General features: G+C 40.9%; 1 protein-coding gene across 2 annotated transcripts in view; it reads right to left on the reverse strand.

Moving 5' to 3' along the window:
* HACE1 (HECT domain and ankyrin repeat containing E3 ubiquitin protein ligase 1) overlaps positions 1-4234 on the reverse strand; it is a 48705-nt gene extending 44471 nt beyond the window's left edge. The window contains exon 1 of one of the 2 annotated variants that reach the window (XM_071446530.1): positions 4023-4234. In XM_071446530.1, the coding sequence (XP_071302631.1) occupies positions 4023-4098 (76 nt within the window). In that variant the 5' untranslated portion in view covers positions 4099-4234. The remainder of the gene's footprint in view (positions 1-4022) is intronic. The other variant, XM_071446545.1, reaches the window with a different exon arrangement.
* Between the last annotated feature and the right edge of the window lie 19535 nt (positions 4235-23769).

Below are 23769 nucleotides of genomic sequence, written 5' to 3' on the forward strand. Positions count from 1 at the left end.
TCATTTTACTTTTTAATCTCTAATAAGTTTCATATTTCACACTTGAAAGGAACAAAAAAAGGCCAGAAGACAAAGATCCATGTCAGTGATGGGAACACACTGACATTCAGCCACACAGACTCTGTCATCACTACTGCTGCAAATGCCAGCTATCTGCATGGCTGTGATGAGCCTGTTTGGTCACTTACAGACTTCCTGAAATAAAATACTATTTTTAGAAGATTAATTTGACAAAACTTAAAATCTTTTAACATATAATAATTATGAATGGTTTTAATGTGCATTAATTTTTTCTTTTATTATGGACAATTATTGTAATTCTTCCCTTCAACAAGCTGCCCATTTTTGAGAGTACAATCTCCATAGATTGTTCATGTAGATACCAACTTATGACAGGAGGGGCTATGCTTTCTGATAACCCAGGTATATGGCTTCAGGATATGGAAATACAGGACTGTTCTCACAAAATTTTATTTTCAAGTTTTTGTTCAACACCTTCATCAATCGAAAGTTACAAAGCAACCAAGAATGGGAAGAATTAAACCAGTCCCAAACAAGCATAGTACCTCATGTCTTTTACAGATCATGCTCCACATATTCACTGCTTCCACTAGGTAGGCAAGGTGACATTTACTGTATTTATTTTAAATAAAGATTCTTCAGAATTATGAAGTAGAATCCAAGAAGTTGTTATCATGCTGCAGCTGTGCTATTTGTTGTTATTATTGTTCTACACTGTCTCAAGGTTACTGCTGCTATCAGCTAGTTGAAGTTGTGTGTCCCTAGCTAACAAAAGAAAGAAGCAATGCTTCTTTCTAACAATCTATTATTATTATTATTACCTTTGAACACTGGAGAGAGATAAGTCAAATTCAAATCACATTTCATCAGCTATAAAATTTTTAAAACGAAATTTTAAAAAATCAACATTGCTTATAGCAAACACATGGTGCAAGAGAAACAAGCCTCTCAAAACACCAAGTTATGATTAAACATTGCAGAGAGTCACCAACCATCACCAAGCTCAAGTTTGAACTATCTACAAATTGTTTCATGGCAGAGTTCTGTGAGCATCAAAAAACTCCATCTCCAACACACACTCCTGGAATTTGACTGCTGGGGAAAGAACAAGCTGGGAGGGAGGGGACACAGAGAGAAAGAATCCTGAAACAAAATTAAATAGATGCTAAATAAATATCAATTGTGAAAAATATTAGAGCACTTTTTCGAGATCTATCCATGATTAGCTCCCAGTATACACAAACTAAAAAAAAAATAAAAAATCTCGAGCTCTGTTTCAAAGAGCTCTGGGCAGGAAGATAAAGCTTTCCAAACGAAACAAAAAACCAAACTTAAGAACATCAACTAAATTTAAACATTACATCCTTATATATTTCCACAACCAGGCCCTATACAAGACACCAAAAAAGGGTGAAAAAAAATTTTAAATATATCAGCACACTTAATTGAAATGCTTAATATTGATTCGAACTATATTTAACTATATTGCAAGTGCAGTGATCTAGAAAAAGTCAATAGTTAAATACAAGTGTAGCTGGGCCATAACAGGCATTTATGGCAGAGTTACAAAACCAAGCTTTTTGCTATTCTATTAACAGAAATTACACTGTGGAGCACATGCAGACTTTCCCAGAGTTTTTCTGTAAGAAGTAATTAAGAGGGTGTGGGACTAAGGAGCTTTTATGGCTATCTTTGGTGATTATTTTCTCTAGTAATAAAAAAAAACCTCCAAATGGCACAAACTGCATGACAGCAGGTAGAGAAAAAGCATTATACACCTCATGGACTCACCGAACTTATTTGCTTGCTTTTCAAATCTTGATCATATAAAGACCAAAAAAAGGTACACCAAGCATAGTGTCACAGCTTTGGGCTGCAAGACCTAGTTTTCAGGCACTGAGCCTGAATAGTAGCATCCAGAAATTTGTGTGCAGCCTCTCACGTGTCCACAAAACAGTTGCTGAAGGATACTTTGGGAGAGTGATAAAAAAAAAAAGTTCTACTTGGAAGCTCAGGGTATTCACTGGCACTGGACTCAGGTGTTAAGACTTGCTTTAAGAAAAAAACCACTAGAAATTCATCATTCTAGAATCCTGCCCTGGCAAGATACACTGACTACTTTATTTCCTCAGAGATACCATCATGAAGTTGGCAGAGATCACAATCTCAGAGAAATGTCAGTACTGTGCACATCATACCCTAGTGGCTATGGCATATGCAGTGGAAGTTTAATACTTCCATTTATTGGGATTTATTGCCTTCTTCAGCATAAGTAAATTCAAACATACATCTCAATTTCCTGCGAGAGAACCATGACTCTCACTTTAAGGATGGAGGGGTAAACAATGTATCTTTCAAATTAAAGTTATTCAAATACAGTGGGGGTAAAGAGGGGGAGTCATAATTCAAGAAGCCAGACACAGCACACAACAACCCACCAAACTACATATTATCCTAGACCAGTGTGGAATATTCCAAGCTGATCTTGTCAGTACATGTTTGGAACAATATACTACAAGCCAAACCTGCTTCTCAAGAAGAGTTTGGGCAGACCTGCATGAACCTAAGGAACACCAAGGTCAAGAAAGAAAATCCCTAACGAGCTAAGACAGACCCAAAGTTGGATGGCCATTGAACAGAGACCTTCTTGCAATGCAGTTTGACACTTCAGTGTGGAAAGCTTTAAGGCCATTTATCTCCTTATATCAGTCCCACTGATTCGTTTCATGCAATTCCTAAGGAATGCATAGAACTCACACTCCTTCTGCACTACAGGATGACAGAAGTACTTGTTCCAAAGGTCTCAGGGCTTGCACTTGCACTACAGGATGACAGAAGTACTTGTTCCAAAGGTCTCAAGGCTTGCACTTGCACTGCCATTCCACAGACATAACTACCTATAAAGTGTAAGATAAAATTTCCCAAGATGTGAAGAAAACAGACAAAATTCATAATCAATTTGCCTACATTAGTACTGAAGTAAATTTAAAGCAGCTCCAACTGATACAGGTTGTGCAAAGTGTTATTCATATTAGCATCTTCAATCAGTTAAACCGGTGCTACTCCATTATTTCTGTAAGTCTAAGCTTAAGTTAATAGTATTACATCCATTTTCACTGCTGCCATTCAAAGGCTTGCAAGCAGCAGCAAAATCTGCCTGAAACTTGCCTGTCAAGTGAAATTTATGAGCAACTGCACTGCAAGACACTGGAACTGACAGGTGACAATAAGTGAAGGGTGTAGTAGCACAGTTCAGCAGGACACCAGGAAGTCCAAAGAGGGAATACACAGAAAAACCAGAATATGACTTCCTGTCCTCCACCACTGGAGATGAAAGCCGGCAGACAGGCAGCCAAGAGCTCATCCATTAAAGTAAACACTGAAGAAAGCAAAGTGACCGCACATGACTCACAAGAACAGGAATTCTGCACGTCCAAGAGTTTTACAGTTAGTCCTCCCAAAAACTGGACCTGGCTGGAAAAACAAACCACTTGCCGTAAGAGCCTGAAGCTCTGCTTTCAAATCCATCCTGATATGGGGGACCAGCACCCATGTAGAAGTGGTTTAGAGCCAAAAAAAATTAGGCGGTGACGGGTGACAGCGACTTACAATACCTTTTCAAACAAAATTCAGCACCGCTAAAAGACAAAACAAAAGTAAACCAAAAAAAAACCCCACGAAGACTTTTCATCGCTGCTCTGTCATCGACGAGGCACCTGGCGAAGGATTTAGCAGCGAATGCAGCCGGTGTCTGGCACCCCGCGGACCCGCTCGCCGGGCTCAGGGCGGCAGCCCCGGCAGGGATCCCCCGCGCCCGCCACGGAGGCAGCGGGGGAAGGAAGGGGAGCCGCTGTTGCTGTCAGCACCGCAAACAAACAAACGGAGCCCGTCAGAGGCGGAGAGAGCCCGTTTCCATCCTCCCCAGCCGCCTCAACTCATCCCCGCCGGCCCGGGCGCGGAGGCCGCCTGGACCGACCGCTCTGTCAGGGCCCTGCTCCTACCGTCCGGCAGCTCCACGGTGCGGGCGCGGCGCAGGGACCTGGTCAGCCGGTTGAGCTGCTCCATGGCTCTCTCCATCCTCGGAGCGGCCAGCCCGGAGCCGCGGACACCCCTCGCTGCCACCGCCCGCCCCCACTCAGCCCATCGCGGCGCTGGCGGCGCCGAGGCCGCCCAGGCCGCCGCCACCCCGGGATCCTGCGCGCATGCGCGGGGCGGAGCTGGGGGCGGTGGCGAATTCCCTCAGTTCGCTTTTCCCCCAAGGAAGGAAAGGGGTGTGGGCGATGGGTTTTCAAACTCATGGAAAATGGATCTTTAAACGTCTGCTTGTTATAAATAAAAATAAAAATGTGATGCCTTTTGAAGCCACCCCTGCCCGGTGATCCTGCCCGTGCGGGCTCGTTTCCCCGGAAGCACGGCAGGGAATGGGGCTGCAAACGCACCTAAGCGGGACAGAATGACAGAACCGATCAGGTTGGAAAAGACCTCTGAAATCATCGAGTCCAACCTATGACTGAACACCACCATGTCAACTAGACCGTGGCACCAAGTGCCGCACCCAGAATTTTCTTAAACACCTCCAGGGATGGTGACTCTGCCTCCCCCTTGGGCAGCCCGTTCCAATGCCTCATCATCCTTTTTGTGAAGAACTTCTTCCTAACGTCCGGCCTAAACCTCCCCTGGTGCAGCTTAACACTATGTCCTCTCATCCTGTCGTGGTTGCCTGGGTGAAGACACCAATCCCACCTGGCTACAACCTCCTTTCAGGTGATAATGTCACCCCTGAGCCTCCTTTTCTCCAGGCCAGACAACCCCAGGTCCCTCAGCTTCTCCTCACAGGACTTGTGCTCCAGGACCCTTCACCAGCTTCACTGCCCTTCTAGTGCCAGCACAAAATCTATAGACACTTGGAACTGTGCAAGGAAACAACTACCAGCATGAGCCTGTCAATTCATTTCTTGTTCTAGGACAATAATACATGTTGTCAGGCGTGAAGGAGCATTCAGTGTTGGGTATTTTGGCTTTAATGATGCTTCAGGTGTTGATATAATCTTGGCAAACCAGAGGAGTATGGGCTACATAACAATGCTGTAAAGTGAGAATAAAAAATATGTAAAAATTGAATGTAAAGAAAACATACCCTAACAAGATTTTATTTATGATCAACTTCCAAATGCAAGAAGGTATATGGGACTCCACAGGGATCTGTTGTGATCTGGTTCTGTGTGATGCTTTCATTGTTTCATTCTGTAAAATGCTCCAATGACTCTGACTTGGAAAAATGAAGAAAAGCTATCTAAGATTTGAAAAGGGTTCAGAAAGGACAACAAGGACAATCAAGGATCATGGGATAGTTTAAATTGGAATAGACTTTTAAAGGTAACCTATTCCAACCTCTCTGCAATGAATAGGGATGTCTTCAACTAGATCAGGTTGCTCAAAGCACTGTCCAACCTGACCTTACACGTTTGCAGGTCTGTGGCATCCCCCTGTCTGGGCAACCTGTCCCAGCGTTTCACTACTCTCATTGTAAAAATCATTTTTTCTTATATCTAATCTAAGTCAACCCTTCTTCAGTTTAAAACCATGACCTCTTGTTCTATTGCAAAAGGCCCTGTGAATTGGATTCCATGTAAGTGAGAGCTGACTTGGACTCTGCTATCTGGAAAAGAAACACTGTACAGGACAAAGTAGAAGTGGAAAAATAATGAATGTCATGAAGATATGACCTGGGGAAAAAATTAATTTAATTTATTACCAATCAAATCAGGGTAGGTTAATGAGAAACAAAAACAGAATTTAAAAAAACAAAAAAAACACCTTCCCCACCTCTTCCCCCCCCCCCCCAACTCCCTTCTTCCTCAACTTCATGCCTAAATTTCTAAATTTTCCACCTTCTCCCCACCAGCAGTGTAGGGGGGCAGGAAATGAGGGCTGTGGTAAGTTCATCACACACTCTCTATGCTGTTTCTTCTGCCCCAGAGGGAGGACATCTCACACTCTTCCTCTGTTCCAGTGTGGAGTCATTCCCACAGAAGTCAGTCCTCCACAAACTTCTCCAACATATATCCCTGCCACAGGCTCCAGCATGGGTCCCTTCCATGGAGTGCAGCCTTCAGGAACAGGCTGCTCCAGTGTGGGTCCCCACAGGGTCACAGCTCCTGCCAGCAAATCTGCTGCAGCACAGGCTCCTCTCTGCACAGAGCCTTAGACAAAGACAGTTTAAAAGGTAAAACAAAATCTGCACACAAAGCAGAACAAGGAATTTGTTCCCATTTCCCATGGGCAGGCAGGTGTTCAGCCATGCCAAGGAAAGCAGGGTTCCACCTTGTGTAGTGATGGCTTGGGAAGACAAATGTCATCACTCTGAACATCCCTGCCTTCTCTCCCTCCTATTTCAGGTTTGTTGCACAAACTCATTCTACTTGCCAAGACATTCCCAAACAGATAGGACATATGGATGGGCATTTGCAGCTTTGTAGCCTTATTCTTTCTTTCCACTACAGCATGAAGAAATCTACAATGTTCAATAACTGCTTTAATTGATGACTGAATAAAACTTCAAGGAAGGAAAATCCAGTGGAGGCCAGAGAGCAATCCAGGTAGGGGTGACATGATCTCAGTGGTCAGTGTCAATGGTCACAACATTCAGTATCCCTTTCAGAGGATGATCTAATTCCAGATCCACCCACTGGGTTTGAGGGCTGCATATATGGCTAAGGTTTCTCTTTTTTTTTGTAGTACACTTTTTTTGTAGTACACTTCATCATTCCAAAAACGTCTCAGCTTGACTCTATGAGCTTTTAGTATGTTCCAGGAAATTTCTACTTGAACAGTTTGCTTTTCCAGTGGTATTGCAGCTGTCCATGCCTATATTGACTGCTGTGGAGAACTGGCACCTCTGCATGATAATTAATTCTGTCCAGTTTAGAAATGGGTATTGCACTAGAATTGGACACTTTTGGAGGTGTTTGTAAGACATCTGTAGTAAGACTAAGTCTTAAATGGAGAACTTTTAAGTGAGCAAAATTAGCTGAAAATAGTAAAATTAGATTAATTTGTTTATACTATGACAGGTATAGCAATATTTCTAAATTTTATTAATTTTCTTGATGTCAAGGAAAAAATTGACATCTCAAGGAAAGATTAAGGTTCCCAAGTTACCACCTAAGGTTTAAGTCATTTGCTCATTGAATGCAGTCATCAGAGTTCCCTTCAATACTGAGATAAGGGGACCTCAATGTATCTGTTCCTTGCACTTACATATCTGAAGATGTCATATTCAACTGCCTACAAGTAATTGGTCAAACTTGTCTTTCACAGTGAATGAAATCAAACCAATTATCAGCCCTGTGAAAGAAACACTGTCCTTGCTATGTGTGTAGAGTAATTTCATTGCTGTGAGCAGCCTCAGGAAGGACTAGAGGTAGACTGTCTCTTTTCAAAAAAGATAATACCATCCTTTACAGTTAGAACTCTGGTGCTCATGGCATTTTTTTTTTTCTACAAGAAAACTTTTCTTCAGAGATAAGAATTATTTTGTTTTCAGGATTGGGAGGAACACAGATTGTTGTCAGAAATGGAATGCAGTACTGTGTAAAACTAAAAACATTCAGCTCTTTCACTCTGTTTTTTCCTCTGTACATTTTTCACAAAGACATACAAAATTAGAAGAACTTTATGCTAGTTAGCCTACAGCAAGAAGTGAGGAATTGATACTGATTTTTTCTGTGTTTAAATGCCAAGAAAAATTTGTGGCACAATGACTTAGTAAACTTTGGATCTCAGTTTTTTTCTGTCTTTAGATTGCTAGTTATTCACAAAGAGCCTTCTCTGGACAGTGCTGAGCTCAAGCATCCAGTCCTAAACTGTACCTTCTGTCATCACAGAACACTAAAATACAGGAACAAATTCAATATGTGGGAAAGTGCATTTCATCTATAGTTTGTGGTCTCCTTCTACGAAAAAAATAAAAGGGGTTTCTGCTTGGATTCAGTTCAACAGGCCCTATTAATTTACAAGAAGTCCTGTGAGACAGGACTATTTTGAAAAAATATTGAATCTCTGAAGAAAGGGAAAATATCAGTAAATACTTAGAAATAGATAAAGAGCATAATTTTTTATTTTGCCTGCAAAGAACTCTAAGATCATTGAGTCCAACCATTAACCCAGCACTGCTATGTCCAGCACTAAACCATGTCCCTAAGTACCAGTACTCCATGACTTTTAAATACCTCCAGGGATGGTGACTCAACCACTTCTTGGGCAGCATGTTCCAGTGATTGACAATCCTTTTGGTGAAGAAATTTATCCTAATACCCCATCTAGACCTCCTCTGATTCAGCTTGGATCCGTTTGAATTTGGTCTTATCCTATCTCTTGTTCCTTGGGAGATAAGACCAGCCCCTGCCTGATGTACTCCTTTCAGGTAATTACTCCAGAGAGCAGTAAGGTCCCCCCAAGCCTCCTTTTCCCCAGGCTAAACAACCCAGGTCCCTAAGCCATTCCTTAGAAGGCTGTACTCCAGACCCTTAACCTGCTTTGTTGCCACTCTCTGGACTCATTCCAGTACCTCGATGTCCTTCTTGTAGTGAGGGGCCTGAAACTGAACACAGGATTCAAGGTGCAGCCCCACCATTTTTGAGTACAAGGGTATGATCATTGCCCTGGTCCTGCTGGCCACACTGTTTCTGATACAAGCCAAGATAGCACGGTAGTCCATGTTTCATAAAGGAATCCCCTAAAAATCTGAAAAAAATATGATACTTTTAAGGGATACCCAAGATAGACAGGCATGAGCCAATGTTCTTCCTGCTGCAATTCCATTTGCCTTGATTCTATTCCCTAGCAGTGAGCTCTAAGTGCAATCTGAGCTCTTCCTGGAAGGAGCTCTGCCAGCAGAGATTTTCTTCTCCACTGCATTGCAGGGTTAGGAGTCAGCACATCTTTGGAGTGTGGCTTGGAGCCATTTTTCCCAACAGCCATGTGCTCCTTGTGGGCTGAGTCAGCTTCTTCTGGACATGCCAGCAGACTAAGGTTGAAAACTGCCCTCATTTACTGTGCTGGGACTTGCCTGCCATGAAGATGAAGCTATAGAACTGAGGACCTTTGCAGAATTGTAGTGGAGATCAACTTAATTCACAGAGATATTCAACTATCTTTCTCTTCCCCATGTTACCATCAAAGAACATAAGATGTTCACAGGAAATGTGTGCTTTTCCTCTGCTCTTGAGGGGGCTTGTCTTCATAGAATCAAAGTGTGGTTGGATTAGATGAGACCATAAAGGTCATCTAGCTCCAGCACCCTGCCATGGGCAGGGACACCTTCCACTAGACCAGGGTTCTTAGAGCCCCATCCAGCCTGCTCTTGAACACCTCCAGGGATGGGACTCCACAGCTTCTCTGGGCAGCTTGTTCCAGTGCCTCACCACCCTCACACTAAAGAATTTTTTCCTGTATCTATTCTAAACCTGCCCTCTTTCAGCTTAAAGCCATTTCCCTCTTGTCCTATCACTGCATGCCCTTGTGATGAGTCTCTCTCCAGGCTTCTTGCAAGCCCCCTTTATGTGCTGCAAGGCCCCAGAAGACCTCCCTTGAGCCTTCTCTTCTCCAGGACAAACAGCCCCAAACTCTCTCAATCTGTTTCCATAGGAGAGGTGTTCCAGCCCTGTGATCCATTCAGTGATCCCAAAAATGATCCATTCTTATTGCTGGATGTATACTCTTTGGGATTGAGGAAATTAGATCAAGGGCACTGCAATCAGAGAACTGTGCATAATCCCAGTGAAATCAGTAACAGAGGCTCTGTACCTATCTCTGAGAATTCCAGTGCTACCACAGCTACATGTCTGTCCTGTACACTAATTCATGCAGCTGTGTTTTACTGTATCTGGCCATGTAAAATGCTACCACTGTGAAACTTCAGGCAACATTTTTCATCATTGGATAGATAAGCTTCATACATGTATACAAGAATCCTTGTTTTTCCAGAGGTATTTTGGATTCCAAAATCTACATTTCACCTTGTTATCATTAGTATTGAGGGTAAGAAAATGTAGCTTTAAACTGTTTAATTTTTATGTGTTATTTGTACTGGAAATCAATTTTTAATTTGCATATCTATCTTAAAAACAATCCATACAACCCCACTTTTTTGTCAATAGGGTTAAAAGTCAATTACAGTAATATGGATTATCTCTACATTTATTTCTACTGTCAAAAGAAATGTGAACTTGGCTGATTTCAGATTTGATTTCTGATCCTCATTTTTTCTCCTACAGATGCCAAAGCAATACTAATAGAGGCTGCATTAATTATTAATAATAAAATAATATTTTCTATTGATTATTATGCTAACAATAATTCATTATAATAATAATGATTAAAAACTCACAAAATAAGATCTATTATTTTTATGCCTTGTCTTATTTTTAAGTAATATGATCCTATGTAAAAATATGCTGGCTTTATAATCACTTAATGGGATTTCTTGAAGTCATTTTAGTATATTATTTTAATGGACAAACTTAGTGCCCTAGATAACACTGGAAACCATGCTCTAGAAAAATATTAACTGTATATACTTTTACTGGTTTTTTTTTTTTCATTTTAGGATGAAAAAAATTGTCAAGGAGGGAAAATTGCTCAGAGAAGGCCCTGAAAGCACCACAGCTGCTTTGATTCTGCCAACTGACAGGTCAGCAGTTATGGCTCAGGACATCACAAAAATTCCCCATCACTTTTTCTGGTTTTATTTTATCTGCCTTGTTGAACTATCTTGCCTTTTATTTCTTTGCTGCTTTGCTGCATAAACTATACTATGTCCTGGTTTCTCTTTCTGAAATGATGGTACTGCTGAAAAAGAGGTATAATTTTTTTAAATAAGTTTTTAAATGTTATTGTCTATTTTTATGACCCACATGATTTACATAGACTGTGAAAATTTCTAAACTAAAGGACCATCAATTACAGCTTGTGCAGCATCCATTTCTATCCTCTGTGGAGCAGTTAATGCTACTTGACGCCTACCTACATTTCCTTAAAACTGGGTTGCTGATATTTCTCAAAAATAATATGTCCAGGCTTGAAGATATGTTTTTAAACTTTCTCTTTGTCTAATTCACCCAGGCTCCTGGTCTGAAGCAGCTCCTACCAATTCTATTTCTGCTATATTTGTGCTACATCTCCCTTGCATTAATTTTTCAAAAGGAAGCTTTAATGTGCCTCAAAACAAATCCAAAGTGCTCAAGGATTAGAGTGAAAATACTTTGAACTATTTTCATAATGTCAAAGCCCTGAAGTTAGCATTGTCTTTACTGGAGCTTGAAAAGCTCACAACTGTATCTCATATATAAAAAATATCATTGCTCTTCTTTTAGAAAACCCATCTGCACAAAGCATTTTTAAGAAAAAAAATACCAAAGAGCAAGTAAGATATAAACATAAGGCTTTTTTTTTCCTGCTAATCATTATGATTCTCTCAGTATTAGTCTAGGTGGAATCAGGGAAGAGCCAAGTATTTAAACACCTGCTTGGCCAAGAAAAAATCAATAACCATTCTGTCCTTGTCTCTCTAACACTGGTGATGTTGTTCTTGCAAGACTATTTCTGGCTGTCATGTTTTTCCTACCACTTCTCTGGTTAGTTGTGTTTGTTTATTCTGTGCAGCAGGAGCTCTCTGCAGATGTTAGGAAAGTTTTTTTTCTCCACATAATGATGGCCATTTCTTTATATTCTCTCATGCATGTTTTTAGAACATGCATGTTTACAATTCTTCAACAATAAACATAACTTAAGGTCTGTAACTCATCACCACTACACTCAAGCAGAGATCAGAAGGAAACCTGCAAGGTGAAAAATGCTGAAATACTATGTTACATCCTGAACAACAACATAAAAATGTTGAATGAACAGTGGAACCATTATTTTGCTCCACTTGCTGCAAATTTTGAGTTTGTGCTATACTGAGGTTTTCGTTATCTCTCCCTGTTTCAGGTCCTTGTTAACCCTGTGAAAATTGAATTCAGGCTGACACTATTTGCTGTCATTCTAGAACTGATTCTGTTTTGAAGGACAAGCAAAATCTATTAATTTGGTCCTAATCAGCTCATTTTCATCTTGGGAGTATATTAAAACTTAGCTATTTATAGTTGTTGGGAGACAAAGAAGCATTCTGTCAGTCAGAAAAGTTCAAAGGAAGGCAACCTCCTTTCTTTTCTCAAGCAAATAAATAAATGAATTAATTGCATACACAGGGTTGATCTATCCTCACCAGATAAAGTGACTAAAGGTATTTGTTCTGCTTGTTTCTCTGTTTCTTGCTGCTGATGCTACACAGGTGGGCTCCCCTTGATATCCCAGACCTCATGTAAAGCATTCCTGCAGACACTGTTGATGCCTATGAACAAGCTAATCAAGTACCAATAAAAGATTGCAGAGCTTCAGATAAACGTCCCAATTATGTTCTAGCCTGGTATCAACACATTGCCAGTTGCAAACATCTGTTGAAGAAAGAAACTTCTATTTTAAAATTTAGAAGACTGTGAATATTGAGCCTCTTAACACAATCCCTGAGATTAAAAAAATAATGTGGAAATTTCTATAGTCTTTGGACTGGCAAAAATAGTATTCTCTGTAATGGATCCTATTTTGCAGAGACAGGATGTGCATCTTTTACCCTTGCATCACACTAAAATACATGATGAAACCTTGGAGAGCACACCTGAGTCCCAGAAACTGTCTTGATTCAATATATGCAAAAGGCAAGTCTCACTATACACATTCTGCTGGGCATGGTAACTTTTAACTCACAAAAGACAGAACATCATTAAAGAGACTTTCAAACCAAAGGAGACCCCATTGTTACTCTAGCCAATGCCACGAAGTTTGCTCAGTGTTCTAGGATAGGATTACTAACAATTCTAAAAATATTCGAGATGATAAATATTATCACGTAAACAGAGACAAGATTAAAGAGACTGTGATTGCAGTGATAAGAATGCTTTTGTGCATTAACAATTCAACACCATAAAGCTCTGCAGGGGAAATAAAAAAGATAATTAAATTTTGATACAGCATTAATTCTTTTCTCAGGTCCCTGGTGGGGCTACTGCATAATTTTCAGAATCGTGTGTCTAATACATCCTCAGTAACATAGAGAGGATGTACAGTAGCTGTTTAAGCCGAGGGATAAATTCAGTCTTTTCTAAGTTCGGGCAGGAGGCGTCATCCTAAAAGCAGCCACAAGATGTCAGTGTTAATGAATTACAGCAGATTATTCTGATTGGCTTCTTTCTGGTAAGTAACTAGGCAGGGGAAAACTATTGATCGTGTTGAAATATTTGTGGAGGAAGTGATATAGGAATAATATTGATAGTCTTAAACATATTCATGAAAATGAACGATCAGATCCAAATATATCCCCTGTGCATATTTGTTTCTTCGAGAAGATTTAACCCTTTTGCTGGGGACTCACAGGACAGACATAGCAGGGATTTGTTCCTCCCCACTTGCCCTTTTCCACACATTTTCTCCAAGCGTCTTTCATCAGACTATATAGACTTCGGGCTTTTTTCTGTAAAGCTATTTTTGTTTTCCTAATAGTCTTGACCATGTTCTAATCCAACAGTTCTGAATGTCTGCAAGACCATAAGAAAGTCCAATCTCCATTTCCAGTCCAGGTTCAGATACATCCAAGTGACAGGTATTGATCATTGTTCCTGGAATACTTTACAATCCATTCCCTCATGGTTCACCATTTGAGCCCTGACAAAGGAGCTGTGCTCTACATTGGGGTTATTTTGAGGGACACTCTTATTTACCTCTTGCTACTCACATCAGCACTGTTCTTGTATTTGCTACCTGTTTGCTCACCAGATTTACCATTAGCTACTGCCAGCAGTCACAGTTGTTGTTTCTGCTGGTTGTTCAGACTGTGATGCTTTGTTCTGCTCTGATCTGCAGCAAAACTGCTGTCTGCTTCTGTGCCTCTGCTCAACCCTTCATTTCTGCAGTCCATACAATCTTCCAGTTGTGCTCGAAAAGTTGAAGCGATAAAAGGCAATTTTCCAGCAGGATCTTTCCCAGATTCTGAAAATACAGACAAAACACCAAAATATGCTTTGACCCAAATTTGCTTTTGCTTCCTTTACTGTGAGATCCAATGACAAGCTGCAGCATTTGCTTCCTCACCAATCACAGACAGGTTGCCCATAACACAATTAAACCCCTTACAAATCATCTTGTAGCTGAAATATCCCAAGGCACCACAACACTTACCAGGAAATTAAACTTGGAATCTTTGGTTTCTTCACTGGCTCACTGCAGACAGGCCATCTTATGGGATCCTCCCCAAGGCTGCCAGCCTGCCCTGCACCTCACACCTCCAGCCTTACAAACCACTTGACTGAAGTTCACCGACTCTTGGCATTCAGCTATTAACAGAAAGCAATTTTACTAAAGTTACTTTATTAAAATTTAATTCCCCTTCTGTATCTTCAGGTTTCATAATGCACTCTTTGATGGTTGCAAGTCTTCCTTGGGGCATTTTCTTCTGCTTTCTGATGAGAGCAGGCATCCTAATATGCAGATTAAAGGTGCTGTGGGGTTTGGCTCTGGTTTTCTCAGTGGTGAGAAGATGACAGAGAGCAGAGACACCACTCTGCAACTGCCTAATAGTAATCCCAAAACAGGGACATACCAAATGCACTCACACAGGGCAGGAAGGGAGATGATGCTCTCATGTGGAGCCTCCAGTTGTCTGAACCTGCGTCCCGTGGCTGAAAGTCTCCTGCCATCTGGGACAAGCATGGCTGCAAACGTAGGTTGTGTGCCTGGTTGAAAGATGATTCATGTTCTGCTGAGATCTGTTCTGTGCTTTGTAAAATGAATGGGCTGTAGTAGGATGTTTCAAAATTTAGGAGGGAAAATGTTTTGGGATGTTAAAGCTTTTTCCTTATACATAATTTATTATAACAGTATCCTTTACTTACAATAATCCTTTGCAAATATTAAAAGTAAAAAGATAAAGGATGAAAACCTGTTTTTTTCTTGTTTCTCTCAACTTCTGTCTTATAATTTGCTTGGAATCTTGTCTACTTTTTGGTTCATAATCAGATCATTCCTGTGTACTTTCTGTTCTGGAAAGCAGCTAGACATATTGGCCAGTAACACAGTCACAAGGGCTGCAGAATCATAGACTCAGAGGTTAACTTACATTGATTTAGTGCTCATCAATTATTTTATAGTGAGTACCACTGGAGCGATGCAAATGTCAGCAAGACAATGAAATTTCAGAACTTATCTAAAAATATATCTAACATACATAATTTCTGCAGAAAGTCCAATGCTTCCAACAGAAAAAAATCAATTTTCAGATTAGTCAGATAATAATATTTATATTTTTCAATACGTATAAACACACTCTGTTAGAATTCATCATTTAAAATCTTGTTCATGTCACAAGACTAAGTAGTGTAGCACCCCAGCCCTTACACTGGAAGCTCATGAAGCACTTGGTTTCATGGGTATCTTTACATTAGTCAGTATAACCCAAGCTCAAGTTTCATTGAAGACAGCTAATAGAGTTACTGTACTCCATTAATAGAGAGTTTTCTTTCCTTGCCTGATGCTTAATTGGTTTCTTAAATGATATTTTCTTGCTCACTCTTCTCAGGATGTGCTTTTCTGGTTTTACCATTTTAAGACAAAGTTATTGTGCTGGTTCCAGCTGGGGCAGAGTTAATTTTCTTCACTCTGGCTCTTATGGGGCTGTGTTTTGGATATGTGCTGAACACAGGGGTAATAATACAGAAATGTTCCTGTTATTGCTGGGCTTGCACAGAGCCAAGGCATTTTCTGTGTTCCATACTGCCACACTGGAAAGGAAATTGGGGGATTCACTGAAGACTGGGAGGACACACAGCCAGGACAGGTGACCCAATGTGACCAAAGGGATATTCCATACCATATTGACATCATGCTTAGTATATAAAGTGGAAGGAAGAAGAAGGAAGGAGGAAATTTGAAGAGATGGCATTTGTCTTCCCAAGTAATTGTTAAGTAAGATGGGGCCCTGCTCTTCTGGAAATGGCTGAACATACCTGCCCATGGGAAGCAGTGAATCAGTTCCTTGTTTTTCTTTGCTTGTGTGCTTGGCTTTTGCTTTCCCTATTAAATTGCTTTGTCTCAACCCACGAGTTCTCTGGTTTTACCCTTCAGATTCTCTGCCTGATCTCTCTGGTGGGGGAATGAGTGAGCGGCTGCATGGGGCTTGATTGTTGGCTGGGGTTAAACCATGTCTTATTTTGGCACCCAATGTGGGGTTCAAAGACTTTGAGATAATGGTAGATTTGATTAGGATGTGGCAGACTGAATTTACATCTGATAATGCTGTTTAGCTAGTAATGAGCAGGCTCCTTTCCTTCCATGGGCTTGCCTTCCTGACTGTATTGTGCTGGTTATTGGCTGCTTTTCACTTTCACTGCTGCTGTACTGCTTATCAGCTCCCTCTGTTGTGCCTGGGAACATTCTGATAACAGCCGTGGCGATGCGCCTGGGCTGGCAGGTGGCCAGGCATTGCTGCTGTGTTCTGTGCTGCTCTGCTGGACAGGCTGGAGCTCCAATGTGAACTTGAGTTGAAGGGACTGTGATGGGTGAGTGAATGAAATGGCTCCTGAGATTTTAAAGAGTCTTTTTTCCCAGCCCCATGACAGAAGAAGAAATCGAGATTCCTCAGCTTTGGTTTTCAAGGTTGTTTATTTTCTCTTATCTAATACATTCTTTCTCTGGCCCGCTGAGGTCAGTCCAGCAGGTCGGTTTGTGGCACACTGACCACCCTTGGGGCAGTGTTAGCTTTTTATACTAAAAACTACATGTACTTTATTTACAATAATTTTGCAATACCTGTCACCTCTGTTAGACAGTCTGTCTGTACTCTAAACCAATCCAGAAGTGTCACCATCACAGCAGAAGATGGAGGACAAGAAGAAGAAGAAGAATACAGGACACGCCCAGATTCCTCCATCTTGCCTCTTGAACCCCCATTCTAAATCCCCAAAACTTTTTCACCCTGTGACAAGTTAACTATTATTGTACTCAAACTCTTTTGGCTTGTAAATCTTCACACACAGTTGGCAATTTTCTCCATGGGTTGAAATTGAAGGCACAGGTGTCTTTGACTCCGTGCCAAGGTCTCTGAGCCCCTCACCAGGGTCTCAAGTTCTCCATGGCAATCAGAGGCATGTCCTGGGTTCCGACAAGTGAATCCACAAGAGAACAAAGATACACATGTAGTCCATGGAGGACCCCATGCTGGAGCAGGTGGATGCCTGAAGGAGGATGTGGCATGACCCTGTGAGAAGCCTATTCTGGAGCAAGTTTGCTGGTAGGACTTGTGACCCCACAGGGGACCAGGGGTGGAGATTGTAGTGGATGTGCTTTTAAACTGTTGTAAGCTATGACTTGAGTTGTATGTTTCAGGAATTACTGGAATTGTATGCTGGTTTCAGCACAGGTAGAGTTAATTTTCTTCATAGTTGCTGGTATGGGGCTTTGTTTGAGATTTATGCTGAACACAGGGCTGATAATATAGACATGTTTTTGTTATAGCTGAGCAGGGTTTGAACAGAACCAAGGCCTTTTCTGCTTTTCATGCTGCCATGCTGGAAAGGACATTGGAGATTCATTGAAGATTGGGAGGAGACACAGCCAGGACAGGTGGCCCAAAGTGACCAAAGGGATATTCCAGACCATATGACACCATGCTCAGAATATAAAGTGGAAGGAAGAAAAGGGAAGTGGGGGAGGCTGTTTGGAGTGGTAGCATTTTTATTTTAAGTCACCGTTACACATGATGGGGCCCTGTTCTCCTGGAAATGGCTGAACATCTGCATGCCCATGAGTAGCAATGAATTAGTTCCTTGCTTTTCTTTACTTGTGTGCTCGGCTTTTGCTTTCCCTATTAAATTGTCTTCACCTCAACCCCTGAGTTCTCTGGCTTTCACCCTTCCAATTCTCTCCCCAGCTGGTGGGGGAGTGAGTGAGTGGCTGCGTGGGGCTTGATTGCTGGCTGGGGTTAAACCACGACAGTCACAGATGGATGCTTCTGTCAATGCCAGTTTTAACCATTGACAGTGATGATGATAGATGATGTATACCTTCCCCCATGGCAAGACACTAATTCAGAATGCATTTCCTGCCCTACATTCCTAAGATTGCCCATCACATTCCTTATCTTCTATTCTGCCACTTTTATTTTAAAAACTTGCCCACCCATAACCACTACAGTCATCCACCTACCCTGCATCAGTTTCCAGTATCTCTTGGGACCTCCCAAACACACACAGGCAGAAAACAAACCAACCCAGACCTGATGAGTGTTACCAGTCCTCTGTCTCACTTTTCTCCTTGCACTAGAGCATTTTCCAGAGGGCAGGATGGGGCTAAGGACTGTGCCTGAAGAGCCAGCCAAGCAAATGGGAATGTTGTGTACCATAAGATAAGGTGTCTTTTTAAAACCTTGTGGCAAGGCTATGGAAGGATAGGATTGGGGGTGTTATCCTGGGTTTAGCTTCCAAAAACTTATTAAAAATATGATTTTCCAGATTTCTTGTGTGTGTGTGTGTGTGTGTGTGTGTGTGTGTGTTTTCCTGTACTGCATGAAACCCATATTTGAATTTTGAAATTTTCAGACCTCTCAGCATCTTTGTCACTCACCTTTTTACTCCCTGAATTTGGATGTATGGCAAGGTTCCTGTGCAACAAGGGACCTGCTGAGGGGCAAAACTGTAGCTGGGGAGTCTGTTTTACAGCACATACCTCTGGGTGCTCCTGAACCTTGTGGCCTCCCCTGTCCTCCCTGCCATTGGGAACTGATCACTCAGGTTTGCAGCTGGACCTGGCCTGTGGGATTCTGGATCCAGAAAACAGATGCAGTTTAGTTTGGGGGATGTATCTTGTAGGTAGATCTTTGTTTGGTACCATAGCTTGGGAACATGGGCCAGGAGATAGTCAGTTTTAAAGGATGATTTGACATCTACACATTTGAGAGGGAAGGTCATTCCTGCTCTGTTGCTTTCAAAACACCTGACAAACTTTAGGCACACTAGAACACAAGTATATAATGATCATATATATCAACACTATTACTTTTTCTTATTATAGTATTTTTTCTTTCTTATAATTCCTATTATTTTTCAGAGAAGTGTGTCATTGGGCTGTGCCTGTTGTCAAAGAATTCAGCTCTATAACTGAGAGCAACTTTGTAAGTGAAGAGTTAATAATCTAAAGCATATAAACAGTTGGGAAAAATAACTGCATAGAATAGCCAGTCTTGTCACACTTGCTTATATTATCATCTGCATAACTTCCTTGGAGCAAGAAGGGGGTGTGAAGCCTGGGAAGAAAGGAAGGGATTTGCAGGACAAGAAGCAGAATGGTTTACATCACTCTGAGCTATTATCTCAGGCTGTTACTCACTTCCCTCCCTGAGCTCTTTGGGGCCACCTCAGAGAAATCAGTGGGATGAATTGTCTGTTTCATATGCTTTGGACAAACCCTCCGTAATTACAGCTCAGCTTTTCTGAAGACAATGTATGTATAAAAAGATTAACTTATGGAAAATTAAGCCGTGATAAAAACAGCTATTACAAAGTGCTAGAAACCATAGCCATAGCCAAAAAGTGGCACACAGCCACTGACTGTTGGGTGAAGTTTACTCGTACATTGTTTCTCTGTAACTTGAGTTACAGAAGCGAGGGAAAGTGACACCCTCCGGCATTCTGCTGCCTGAAACACGCGTGGGGTGCCAGAGAGGGCACCTGGCAGCACGGAGCAAAGGCACCCTGCTCACGGTGCTGGCAGCCACGTGGGACAAGCAGACAGGAATGCACAGGAAACAGCAGCAGCAGAAGGCTGCAGGGGATAAGCACTACAGGGGAGTTTAATTTATGGCTGCTGTCTTCCAGGGGCTGGAACGAGCTTCCCATGAACAAGGCTCTCCCAGCAGAGCCCTGTGTTCAGGCCACCCATCCTGGATTAATTGTAGGGCTGCATGGAGCACCAAGATCATGCGCTGTGGAGCTGACCCAGACGTACAAAGCAGAAAACCAGAGTTTTGAAACTTTCATGTCATATGCAAGGATATTTAGGTCATGAGGTCAAGAGACTTTCTGAGCTGTCACATAAAAGTTGCTAAGACAGCCTAGCACCCACAGACTGTGCTTGGCTTCTACCTCCCTTGGCAAGTTTCACAGCTGACAAAACTTAATTTAGGGTGTTCCAGAATAAGACGTGCCAGATCTCACATTAATGATATACTGTATTACCTACACGTAAAAATATAGAATATGACAGACCACTGCAATGTTTCCACTTCTTGCAATGACCTAGTTTTTGGCTATTCATAAAAGCAGATGATAGCTATTTTATGATAGCTGAATCTTTGATTTTTGTACTGCACCTGAATAATTTAACAAGGAACAAAAATTATTATCTAAACATATTAATCTACAAATTACACTCAGCTATATATATATAAAAGAGAAATACTATATTTTTTTCTGTCTTTCAAAAAAATACCATCAATAAGACTGGAACAGGAGTTGAATAATATTTTTGGCCAGTTTTCTATATATAGCCAGGGCATCAGATTCCTTGTGAATAAGAGAATCAAAATCTAACCATAAAGGAATTAGTATTGATCTACTTACATACAAATTATACCCTTGTGTAATATTTAAATAAAATTTTGGGGAGGTATCTCTCCCCATGCAAGACCTGATTTATACATGGCTATGTATGTTAAAAATTATTTAACCTGCTGTTAAGCAAACTGGATTTCTGGATATGCTAACTCTGCAGAACTTGTGTGCTCCAAAGGTTTAATGTCCGTATCTAATCCTGATTATTCCTAATCTTAAATCGCAGAAAATCCTCTACTCCCCTGTGCAACACCTGATCTTGATTCCTGGCTTACCTTATAAATACTTAATGGCTTATTAACATGAATCATCTCCTTTTTAAAATATATATTCTACATAAATAGGACCTCAGCACTGCTCACTCCTAAGCATCTCTCTCTTACAATATTATATCTTCTAGGCATTCTAGGTCTACTATAGAAGAAAAGAGCTGGACTCATCTAATTTTTGAACGCTTTCCTTCTGCTCCAAATACAGTGCAAATGCACGGGGAAGCAACATCAGAGGTTTGAGAGGACTTGCACCCACTCTTAACATACACCACAGTGCCAATTTTATCCACCCCATGCTTCTCTCTCTACAAGTCAGTCTGTGCCTAGGACTGTTGCTGGTCATTGCAACTAAGGTGTCTGTACTGCTAAATTGTTCAAGGAGTCCCTGGAAAAGTCTCACCCAGGCACAGGTCTCCCAAGCAATTCCCAGTCATAGCTAAGGAGCTGTCCAAGGGCAGGAACCATTTCCAATAGGACATGCATATGGCAACCCTCATTTAGAAACAAGGGCCATTACTGGCTGCTGTGTCAGTTAACTAGTTTGTTAATTAATTAATATGACTCGTAAGCCAATTCCTTCATGGATTAAATGTGACTTCATTTTATTTTGAAGAGCAGATGATCCACACTGGGTATGGTAGAAGGAACGTCAAGCCTCCCACTAGGTGTTACCTTCATGCAGGCATCATCTCTTTCATGGTATTTACATGGAAGCATGATCCATCTTCCTTGGTAAATCAATGGAAAATAAAGAACAAATAGAAAATGCCATTGCACCACTGAGCACTGTAGGCAGTTCTGCCTCCTCACCCAGCTCAGAAAGAGTGAAAAAGTATGTCAGGGACAGTCAAAGTTACGAAACTGCTCCTATCTGAGGAGTTTCTAAACACCCAAAGACAGAGTTGGGGGTGAGGAAGAATGTATAATAGATCTCTGTAAAGTCAGGAATAGCAGAGAAAAGGTGCAAACCAAGTGATTACGAGCATCAGTGAAATTTCCAGGTATGTTCAATATAAACAAAAGGAAGGATTACTGCAGACAGCACAAAGGAAACCAGAACTCATTGACACAGGACACTGTACTAACACAAAGTAGAAATGAGTTAGAGGAGCAGCTAAACAAGTTCCTAGGAAAAAAAGTTTGCCAAAGGCTGTTAAACACCAAGTCCTGGATACAACTTTGTCTCTTAAATGCCAGTAGACCAGGAGAATGTACCAAGCATCACTATATGTTTTACATTCACTTCACAAATCACATTGATCATTGCCTGAGACTGAGATGCTGGGCTTTGCATTCAAATTACTAAAATCTTTCTTATTTTTTGACCAGTCTATAATATAATCATCCTAATTCATTAATGTTCATTAACTAGAGTTCAAGCATTGATGAAAACCCAAATTTGTCTTATCTGAAAATTTTTTGGTTTGGATCTTTGGCCTATTTAAAGTGAAATAACTTTGAGGAAGAATGATAGCAGCAACTCCTCAGATACTGGTCTGCCAGATGTCCAAGATGTGCAGTTGAACACATGCTAGGGATAGTTTTAAAAGAACAAAGTTTCCATGCCTGTTGTTAAACGGATATATTATCATTACTGTAGCTCAGAGCTGGATTAACTTTGGATATACAAAAATAGCTTCAGCAGCTGTGCAAGGTGGGTTTTGACTCTGGAGATTAGTGTCTCACAGGAAGAAGAGATACTCTAACAAAGTCTCTACTCACAACCATGTCTCAGAAATTAATGAAGTCAGGACAACTAAGGTCATGATTCTCTTCAGTAATAACACTGGAAAAGGTTGACATTATGTAGCTCTGGACCAAATTTCTGTTAAATGAGATCTTAATAAGTGAATTATGGAAAAATGGGCATCAATATAGCAAGTTCTAGTACACAAAGTCACACAAATTTTACTTAATATCTTGACAGACCTTTAAGCTTAGCTGTGAGAAAAAAAATTGCCCTGTTTTTCTCCATCTGTTCATCATCTTCTTTTTTCTTCATATTTTTCCTTCCTTCCTTCAAACTCTGGCAAAGTAGATATGTTTTTGACAAGAAAACACTACACTATGAAAAGCTATACAGGTGAAAGGCATGGATTTTAGCTTCTTAACCTCCTAAGAATTTGGCAAATGAGCTTGTGCAGATCTGTATTTTTTACATATTTTTGTCTCTGCAGGATATAAGTTTAAATTAATTTTGCTGTCAGCACAACCATGGACTTAGTTAAAGGTCTACACCAGCTCTTGGTCAGCTAGGATTTATGGCCTCCACTTTCTTGAAAAAATATATACAATTACTGATGCCTCAGCCCACAATGGAGCATCCTGGTATACTGCATTGTGACATATCTTAGTAGAAGATACCTTGATGGAAAAAGTAATCTTATTAAAGGGAAAAAGAGCATCTCAAATATACTCCCATGAAATCTTGATTTCCAAATATCACATTACACCCGTCCTTAGAATGCTGGAATCTACTCCTGCAGTTTATTCCATCCTTGAGCTGATTTATATATTAATACCTTATATAATCATATTAGAAATGTATGTGTGTGCCAAATTATGTTCCCACTGGTGCTGAGGTCAATGCAATTTACCATCAGTGAGGTGGAAATGCTGGCTGATTCAGAGATCAGTGGAAAACAGTGCAACTGACATCACTGCCTGAGAGGAAAACTAACAGAGATACAAAAGGGCAGCAAGACAAGCACTGTCTAGACTTCTGAGCATATTGCCTTGACATCCTAAAGACCTTGAATTTTCAATTCCTTTGCATCTCC

The sequence above is a fragment of the Agelaius tricolor genome, unplaced genomic scaffold, assembly GCF_023055355.1.
Source record: "Agelaius tricolor isolate 1412-34295 unplaced genomic scaffold, bAgeTri1.0.p SCAF_1, whole genome shotgun sequence".
NCBI classification, from domain to species: domain Eukaryota; kingdom Metazoa; phylum Chordata; class Aves; order Passeriformes; family Icteridae; genus Agelaius; species Agelaius tricolor.